The sequence below is a fragment of the Mirounga leonina genome, unplaced genomic scaffold (genome assembly GCF_011800145.1).
Source record: "Mirounga leonina isolate KUSES-001 unplaced genomic scaffold, KU_Mleo_1.0 Mir_115, whole genome shotgun sequence".
Lineage (NCBI taxonomy): Eukaryota > Metazoa > Chordata > Mammalia > Carnivora > Phocidae > Mirounga > Mirounga leonina.
Genome location: NW_023270268.1, coordinates 18,825,953 through 18,835,822, shown reverse-complemented (window position 1 = coordinate 18,835,822; position 9,870 = coordinate 18,825,953). Strand labels below are relative to the sequence as shown.

At 47.9% G+C, this 9,870-nt stretch overlaps 1 protein-coding gene across 2 annotated transcripts in view; it reads left to right on the top strand.

The window, feature by feature from the left end:
* Window positions 1-3,723: 3,723 nt before the first annotated feature.
* Window positions 3,724-9,870, top strand: part of UBE2E1 (ubiquitin conjugating enzyme E2 E1) — a 79,525-nt gene continuing 73,378 nt past the window's right edge. The window contains exons 1-3 of one of the 2 annotated variants that reach the window (XM_034993779.1): window positions 3,724-3,896; window positions 5,031-5,215; window positions 9,259-9,309. In XM_034993779.1, coding sequence (XP_034849670.1) covers window positions 5,064-5,215; window positions 9,259-9,309 — 203 coding nt within the window. In that variant the 5' untranslated portion in view covers window positions 3,724-3,896; window positions 5,031-5,063. The remainder of the gene's footprint in view (window positions 3,897-5,030; window positions 5,216-9,258; window positions 9,310-9,870) is intronic. The other variant, XM_034993787.1, reaches the window with a different exon arrangement.

Sequence of the window (9,870 nt, the reverse complement as noted above, 5' to 3'; positions counted from 1 at the left end):
CTGTCAATATGTTCTTGAAAATATTATCCAATTTTTAAAAAAGATTTTATTTTTGAATAATCTCTACATCCAATGTGGGGCTCGAACCTACAACCCTGAGATCAAGAATCACTTGCTCCACCGACTGAGCCAGCCAAACCCCCCCCAAAGCTCTTCTATATTTAATACATTTTTTTTTAAAGATTTTATTTATTTATTTGACAGAGAGAGAGATAGCGAGAGCAGTAACACAAGCAGGGGGACTGGGAGAGGGAGAAGCAGGCTTCTTGCCGAGCAAGGGAGCCCGATGTGGGACTCGATCCCAGGACCCTGGGATCATGACCTGAGCCGAAGGCAGACGTTTAACGACTGAGCCACCCAGGCGCCCCTATATTTAATACATTTTTAAAAAGATTTTATTTGTTAATTTATTTTGAGAGAGAGAGAGAGTGAGAGAGCACAAGTAGCGGGGAGTGGCAGAGGGAGCAGCAGAGGGAGAGGCAGAAGCAGAGGGAGAGGCAGAAGCAGGCTCAGAACCGACTGAGCCACCCAGGTGCGCCTTAATACATATATATATATTTTTAAAGATTTTATTTCTTTATTTGACAGAGAGAGCACAAGCAGGGGGAGTGGCAGGCAGAGGCAGAGAGAGAAGCAGGTTCCCCGCAGAGCAAAGGAAGCCTGATGTGGGACTCGATCCCAGGACCCCAGGATCATGACCTGAGCCAAAGGCAGTTGCTTAACCAACTGAGCCACCCAGGCGCCCCTTAATACATATTTTTTAATGTAATTGAGGCTTCCCCCTCCTCCACCCCCAATATCATCCTTAGGCAGCATGACCCATAGCCACAATTTTGCCATCAACTTACTGCATGACCTTGTACAAGACATACAGGCTTTCTTTGCCTTAATTTCTTCACCTATAACACTAGGAATTTGAACTTGAATATATCTTAGGCCCCTTCTAGTAAATAAAATTCTATGGTTCCTTGACTCTCATAGGAAGTTTTTTATATTTGTCATCAATTCTAAGTCATAAAGTCTCCATGTCCTAACAAAATTCCTGAGAATTAGTATCAGGGTGGGATTATTAATAATTTACTTTGCATAACAGTTAACAAACCATCTTTATTATAGAGCCACATTTGATTCTTCTAACAACTCTGCCAGTCAGTACAGCACAGGTAGTCTTGCCCTTTATAGACGGGGAAACTGAGGCTCGGGGAGGTCAATTTAACTCCTTAGGCCTTGTAGCTAATAGGTAAAATTGGAAGGTTGCAAATGAATTTTTAGTTTTTTATAACTGAGACAACTGTATATTTAAAATAATCTGATGTAACGATTAGTCTTTTGAGAGCAGTGAATTCTTTTCTAAACATTTTAAGGTTTTCATTTCCCCTCAGTAAGTCATTCTCAAACCATAAAGCACTAACCAGGGTTAGAGAAAAGGACTAGTACACAAAAGAGGGCTACTATCCTTCTAGACTGGTGGTTGGGAAAACACTTCTCTTATAGAGGGGGAGCCCTTCAATTACATGATTTATTTCCCCAGGGACAGATCCAATCCAAGCATCAACAATGCAACACAAACTACCATGGTCAGGTGTTTTTTTTTTGTTTTTTCTTTAAATATTATTATATTTAGTATCTAAGTATATGACATATGCAAACCAAAATTAAAAAAAAATTCACACACCATCCTGGTCATATCAGCAAATCAAACCTATTATTTTCCTGTGTTCTCTGCCAGCTCTCTTCTTTATACATATATGATTTTTTACTGGGTGTACTCATAGTGTGTACATGTAAAGTATCAGAAACTCAAATTTTTGGAAGAGGAAATCTCAATTTTAATAACTTTATTTTCTTCATCCCAACTCAGTTTATTTCATATTTGCTTATTTTCTCTTGAATTTATGTATTTTTCATCAGAAGCATAAAAAATATACAAACTTGGTTTTTTTTTAAGATTTTATTTACTTATTTGACACAGAGAGAGAGAGAGAGCTGCATAAGCAGGGGGGAGTGGCAGGCAGAGGAAGAGGGAGAAGCAGGCTCCCTGCTGAGCAGGGAGCCAGTCATGGGCTCTATCCCAGGACCCTGGCATCCTGACGCTTAACCAACAGAGCCACCCAGGCGCCCTACAACCTGGTTTTAGAGAGATTTTTTGGTTGTTGTTTTTGAATAACATACAGCAGGGAATGTCATTTAAAAAATATATATATATACTCTATCAGGACTCCTGAAACCAAATGTTTAAGTGTGGGGATCTTTCAAAATTTCTATACATTTGAATGACTGAGAGAGAGCTCTGTCTGAAGGTAGGAGGCTGGAGGCTGAAATGATGACCTATAAAGTTTTTCCCAGCTTTTGGACTTCTTGAGTCTATGACAATTCCTGGTAGATACAGGTTTCCTGGTAAGCATGCACAATTACTTTGAGTCCTGATAAAGTTGGAGTTTCAATATTGAAGCTATAAGGGGTTCAGGTGGTTGTAAGAGTGCTTGTTTTCCCGGTTAGTGGATTTGCCATAAGCTTTACACCTGCTGTGTTGCCCTATGGTAACTGAAGCCACTGTTGCCATGGAAAAGGATGGCAATTTGAATGAGATAAGTTAGAGTGGCCCGTGGAAATCTGACTCACGGTCTCCTTAATGTACCAGACCCTGTATATGTGGCATTGCACGTATACCTTCAGTTTCCTTCAACTGAAATGACAAGTGAGAAACTAAATCATAATTTGATGCATTAATCTTTTTTTGATGGCTTAATCTTAACCTTGGTAAAAATGCTAAACAAGGAACAATTCATAAGAATTACTGAGTGATTATTCTAAAAATATTAAGATTATTTGAATAGCATTTATATTATTGTTGAAGCAGTTTCTGGAGTCCCAAAACTTTTGATCTAATTTCCAAAAATCCAACTTTCTATTTAAAGTAAACTATAAATAAATAAATAAATAAATAAATAAATAAATAAAGTAAACTGACACCCAAAATTCTAAATCCAGTCTAATTCAGTAGTAAAGGGCTTTTTCCCAGTTACTTCACATTTGTAAGCCTGCTACACGTTGGTTTTACCTGTCACGAATCCTTTGTATCACTTTTATAAAACACCACTTTCTATAAAAAGTGACTAAAAGAATCTAAAATTGTAAAATTGCACGTGCCTGAGCAGAAAACTCCTACTTTGAGATTTTTCTCAACAGGCGTGCCTAGACCGACCTCTGCTCTTCGCAGGTAAATTGCTAGAGGGAGAAGCCAGTGTCAGCTCAAAGGGAAACCCTGTTGTGGGATTTCTTTTTTCCCCTTAAACGGATCACTTTTTAGGGGGAGTTTCCACTGCATTCTCTAGTCCAGAGTCCTTCCCACCAAATTACTACCTTCCCCACCGATTTGTCACCCCCCCTTTCCAAAAGCCCTTATTGGAAAGAACTTCCTCTCGTGACCGCCCTAGTCCATACAGTTCCTATCGCTCCCAGCGCTCCCCAGCTCGGAACGGCTTCCCCTCTCCAGCCCAGAATCCAGGTCCCAAACCACTTGGGAGAAAATTCTCACCCTCGCCCCCTTCACTGGCGTCCCGCGGCGGCGCTGGGGTGGGGGAGTGGGTGGGGAGGGGGCAGGGTTTCCCGGGGTCCCCTGTGTCCTCCTCGCGCCCCCCCGGAGGTGTGCAGGGGGAGGGGAGAGCGGGTGGGTGGGACCGGGCCGGGTGGGGGAGGGGGGAGGGCGAAGAGGAGGAGGAGGAGGAGTGTGTGTGCGAGCGTGTGTGGCTGGGGGAAGCCATTGCCTGTTTAATAGTTGCTGTTGCTGCACTTCCGCTTCTCTCCCAGCGAGAGAGAGACACGAGTGGCCAGGCCCAGCCGCAGCCGCAGCAGCAGCCGCCGCGGCGGCACGGAGGAGCCAGACACAAAGAGAGGTACGGGGATCCCCCCGCCGCCCGCCGCCCCCCGGGCGCGTCGCCGGGCCTCGGGGACACCCCTCGCCGCCTCCCCCGACCCGCGCCTCCCGGACCGCCGGGCACGGGGCTGGGGGGGGCGCGGAGAGGGGCCGAGGAGCCCCAGGGGTCCGGGGCCCGCCCGCGGGGGATGGGTAGGGACCCCGGGCCGCGTGGGGTGCGGGCCGCCCGCGTCGGGGGTGGGGGGCATTGTGGCTCGAACTGTCAGCGCTGCCCCGGGAGCCCCCCACTGGCCGCCGAGGGGGCCGGGAGCGGGGGAGGGGGAGGCGGGGGAGCCCCGTTTCCCCCCGGGGCGGGGGCCCGCGGGGATTAACCCCTCCGGGGCGGAAGGGCTCATTGTTATTCCTCCGCTGTGGAGGCCGAGCCCCCCCCCGCACCCTCGCCCCACCCCCACTAGGGGTGGCAGTCGGGCGTGTGCTCGGGACCCCCGCCCCAGCCGCGCAGCCCTGAGCCGGGCGGCCGAGCCACAGGCCTGCGGGGAGAGGCGTCGGGGCGCGGCGCTGGGGGGGCGCCTCGGGCCTCGTCGCCCCTGCCCCCCCCGCCGGCCTCTCCCTTCCCCCACCCGGGCACCCGCTCCCCGCCTCCGTCCCCCCGTTTCGGCTTCCTCTCTTACTCCTCTCCGCCCCTCCTCTCTTCCCGACCTCGCCAAACTCCACTCCTGGTCCCCGCTGTCTCGCCCTGGCCACTGGCCCCCCGCAACCCCCGGAAAGCCGACTGAAACAGCCCCGAGGCCGGCACACCGCCGGGACCTTCCCTCCTTGCCCCGCCGAGGCGCTCCCCGCCCCCGCCCTCGCCCTGCCCTCCGCCTGCTCGGCTTCTCCCCTCCCTGCCCCGAGGGGAGCCCCGGGGGGCGCCGGGGGGGGGCGCTCGGTGTGCTCCCGATCGTTTTCCCACCGCGTCCCTTACTTGGGGCCAAAAATAAACAAGCCGCGTCGGATTTGCTAAAGCCTTAATGGGCCTGAAGACTTTGAAAAGCGAGTGGAGGGCGCTGGGCGGGCGGGTGCACCCCTGGCCAAAGCCCTCCTGACAGCACCCGAGTTCCTTATTTACACTGACTGCATGGTCTGTTTCTGTTTTGTTTCTTTCCCTCTGCAGGGGCTATTTGCGGGGTGGGGTGGGGGGTTCGCTATGTCGGATGACGATTCGAGGGCCAGCACCAGCTCCTCCTCATCTTCGTCCTCCAACCAGCAAACCGAGAAAGAAACAAACACCCCCAAGAAGAAGGAGAGTAAAGTCAGCATGAGCAAAAACTCCAAACTCCTCTCCACCAGCGCCAAGAGGTACCGTACTCCACCCCCAACCCCCTAGGCTTCCTATTTTCCGAACTACCTCTTGTTGCATTTCGTCTGCCTCCCAATGAGGGGTAGCTTGAATGCTCCTCATGGTTTGCGTGTTGTTAAAAATGAAAAAAGGGCCTTGGAAGCTTTAATTATTTTACTCTCCTGCTTCTGTTTTTTTTCTTTTAATCGTTGTCCACGTGCAGCTGTTGTGGCTTGCCTCTCATTTCTTGGTGAAGTTTGTAAGAATCCTCATTACTTTTACTAGTGACCCCCAAATCTGATTTCAAATTACTTGTCCTATTAATCACTAGCTTGTGACCCTTCTCAAAGCTGTCATCCCACTTAATTACTAATACCTGCCCAGACAACTATCAAAATGAATCCTATTACCATCTTGCTTCCTCCTCACCTGTTGCACTATGATCTTTTTTTGAGTGGAGCTTTCTCCACAAACTGTGTCAGGAATAACTCCTATTAGTGGGGTAAAAAATTTAATAGGTGAAAGCATGTTTTCAGATGGAACTTAAAGAGATTCTTGTGATTTGGAGAGTTGAGGCAGATGAATTGATATATAATGTAAAATGGATATTCTAGGTTATTTGGGGGATTTTTTTTTCTCTTTAAAAACTTCAATTTTGCCAAATTTCAGGGAGACTTTTTTTCATGATACATTCTCTCATATGCTGTAAAAAATTTTTATTATTTTTCCAAGCTGAATTCAAACAGTGGCTCTTTTTCTTTACTGTTTTCCTCTATGTCTCTGGAAGAAACTACTTTTTTACCTTGAGCATCCTTCAGTAATATTCTCTGATCTCCATGAGCCTTAAAATAATCTCTAGCAGATTCCTGGGAACCCCCATGCCCTTTCATCAATCCTGCTTAGGTGGACGGTCATTAAACTTTAAAGTGGCAAACCCAGAAAGATAGTAAGGAATACAAATGGTGGGTTAAATAGGGGTATCTTTTTTAAAGAAACGTAAAATAAAATGGAATGTGAGTCTTTAATCTCCACTGAGTAGTGAGCCTGGAACTCAGAGTGAAAGTTTGTCCTGTCATTCTCCCAGAAATCTGAAAAGTTGGTAAAGTGTTTTGGTGACCTAACCATGGGGGGGATGAAAGAGTGACGTTAGCTTATTTTAAATAGTGCTGTTAGCTTATTTTAAATAGTGCAGAGGTTTAGAGTTAAATGGCAAGATGCCTTCTTAGCAAGATTCTTCTTATTTTTGGAGGGATGGTTTAATGGCATTTCAGCTTCCTGGGAATACAAACTGGCCCGCATTGATTAGTCCTGTGCTCGTTCTTCTAGAACCTGGCATCTCCCCTGCCCGTGTTGGATGGGGCTTTCCTTAAATCTCCCCAACTCCCTACTCCTCCCCACCCCTACCTGCAGTACCTGTGCTCCCTGACCCATGCTGGAACAGCTTTTGGCCTGGCCTGAGTAAGGCAGGATATTTGCTTTAGGTTATTCGTATTTTTCGTGCACCAGGATATCACTGGCGCACATGAATATATTTGGGGGTAAAAGCACAGGTGTCAAATATAAGACAGTCTCCTTTGTGTCAGCAAATTACTGAGGGGGATTTTTCATTAGACACAATTTGTCCATTTATGCTAAGGAAGTTTAAAAACATATTTGGAAATTCCTGGGAAAAAGGGAGTAGGTGTACAAAAAACGAAAGGTGGGAAGCTACAAGGGGTAATTTTACGTATGAAGTTAACATCACTTTTAGCTCCCTGAATATCTTGTTGAAAGAGTGGCTGTTAGTCTTAAAGCAGAGCTAAGGTTAGTAGTGAAGGAGAGGGGCAGCATATCCAGGAGAGAGTAAGGGGGAAATTAATGTTAGTGGGACCCTATTAAAGCTGATGTCTGAAAATACATTGACTTGGAAGCTGAGTGTTGCTGGTAGACTTGGAAGGGGCACATATACCAGGAGATAGAATAAAAAAGAAGCCTGAATTGGTAGACCTAAAGTTACTTAACTACATACTGGAAAGTGGTCTCATTTCTAGTCCGTGGATAGAGGAAAAGCCCCCATTGAGAGTGGTCTGGACAAGAATTACTCCGTGAAACATATGTGTGAGTTACTTTTACAAATCTTTTGTCAGTATTATGGAAATGGTGCAGATGTTAATTGTAGAGATGAAGTGGTTAAAACTGGTATTATACTTTTTAGGTATTAAAGAAGTAACTACCTTTTCAGTAAAAATACCGTAGAGGTTGGATTGGCAGAAATGAAGTCAATATGTATTTATATACAAGTTGTGCTCAGGTGGAGAATATTTTTGCCTACATACATAGGTCTTAAGGTACAGTCATTCTAACATGCAGATAATCAGGAAACCAGGATTCCAGACTTTTAGTCTAACATACAATAATGAGTCAAACAGCACGGATGTTGGGGAATGTCTCAGAACTGAAATGCTTCTTGGTAGCAGAAGAATTTAGCAGGACACAGATAAGTAGATGTCTTAAAAACTGTGAGCGAACCCCTTTCTAAAGCTGACCAGATTTGTAGGGGACAGGAAGTGTCCTCCAATAGGAAGGTTTAAAGAACTTCCACAATAACCACCCTTAATTTCTCTTTACTTAGACATGGAAAAAACAATGCCTTCTAAAACCTACTCCCCATTGCATCTACCCAGCCTATCTTCCCACCCTCAGAGAACCTTTGGAGAGAGAAAGGCATCCATTGTGATTCTGATTGCCTTTAGAATGTGTGTGTTTAGTTTTTACTCCCGTACTACCTCCGTGAGATTTTTTAAGTTGTAACATAGCCCTTTAGGGTTTTATGTGATAGGAGCAAGAAAGGTTCTAAAAATAGAAGACACCATTTAGTAGTTGGAGGAGGCTTAAAGGCCTCAAACTTTGCCTTATTAATTGATGCTCTAAGCGCCTAGGTAAGCAGAAGACAAAGGCCAGGGCTTGGTGTGAACTGCCTGGTGGCGTCGGCCTAGGAGTGGGGGATGGGGCTCTTTGTGAAGTCGTGGGTTGGTGCGGAGATAGACAACGGGGCGGGGTGGGGGATGTCCCGGGCTCTGTGTGCAGGGTGGGATGGAGAAGGAAGGGGCAGACCCCAGGACATTTAGAGGATCGCCAGGAAAAAGCAGGTCCGGAAAGGGGGGCCGAGAGCCCGAGCGCTGTGCGGGACGGAGGCTGGGTGCACCTGTGCGGGCCGCCTGCTGATGTCCGGCCTCGCTGGCGGGGCAGGCGGGGGTGTTGGCGCCCAGGGCCCCGCGCGCGGCGTGGGGGCTGGAGGTCCCGGGGCGCGGTGGAGGCGAGCGGGGTAGTCGCCGGGCGTCCCGGCGCGGGCTCCCCCACCCCTGGCCGGCAACTTCACCGGCCGGGCTGGCGTGCGCCGCTCGAGTCGTCGGGTGCGCGCGGGCTGGGGGCGGGGAGCCCGGGCGGCCGGGCGGCCGGGTCGGCCTTGCGGCCTGCGCCGCGCCGGCTCCCCGCGACGCCGGGCAGGTCAGTCAGGGCCCGAGGGGCCTCGCGGGGAGCGGCCATGTTGGCTTCGTCACGAGGACGCGGGGCGGCGTGGGGGGGGCGCCCTGCCGAGGCGGCCCGGAGGGCATCCGAGGTGCCAGTGGTGACCCCGGGCGGAGACCGGGGGCGCGCCCTTCCCACCCGCGCGGCGGCCTGGGTTTCTCGGTCCAGGGGAGAGTAAGTGCAGCGCCGAAGTGGCGGCGTCCAGGCACATTCTCATGCAACTTGGGAAACGAGTCCGCAAGCCAGAGGCTTTACAATTATTTCCTAAATGGAAAACCCCGAGAAATACAACTGCCGTAGTGTGCGAGGCGAGACTGGAACCGAAACATTTTAGAGAATAGCAAGAGACCCCGGACCACCAGCTCACTGCCTGTGGGAAAAGAGTTTTTTTCTGACTACGGACCTGAAGCTTTTGATGGGTAGTTTCCTTCTCCCTCAGTAGAACCCGGTTATCATGGCAGGCAGTCAGGTTTATCTGCCAGACCTATGCATGACGGTGGGAGGCTACCAACGCCTTCATGTTTCTTGTGTTTCTCTCTCACTTCCCTGATTCCAGGATTCAGAAGGAACTGGCAGACATCACTTTAGACCCTCCACCTAACTGCAGGTGAGCTTCCTTTCACAATTTTTTCTTTTTAAAATTCTTCTAATCTTTATCTTGGGGGTTTTCTTTTTGTTATTAAAAACTTCTGCTTTTATTCCTTCGTGAATGCTTATTTTGGTGCTAACATCAAGTAACAACTGAAATTGATTAATCTGGGAGTAATGTTTTGATGAGCCTCTTGACAATTTCAGTGCTACGCTGAAGAGAAGTAATGAATTTATCTGGCGTGGACCCTTTCGCATATATAAAACAGAACCGTGAAATGAATTTAAAGGTGTGCACTTGGCCTAATCGTGGATCTTGGATATATCATTAGGGATGATGTAAAACCTTTTTAGATACCCAGGTTCATTTTGGTTTAGAAAATGGCTTTGCCATCTTAATCTGTTATTCAGGCTCTCTGTTAAGCTAATAGAGCATAGAGTTAAATCACAGCGGATTCTCAAACTTCATTGTATATATAAATTTTGTGTTGGACTTTGGCAGATCAGTTCAGGATGTAATTTGTGGCTTTGATAAAAAGGTTTTGTTTTTTAAATTTTATAGATTTAAGCTCTTCCATGG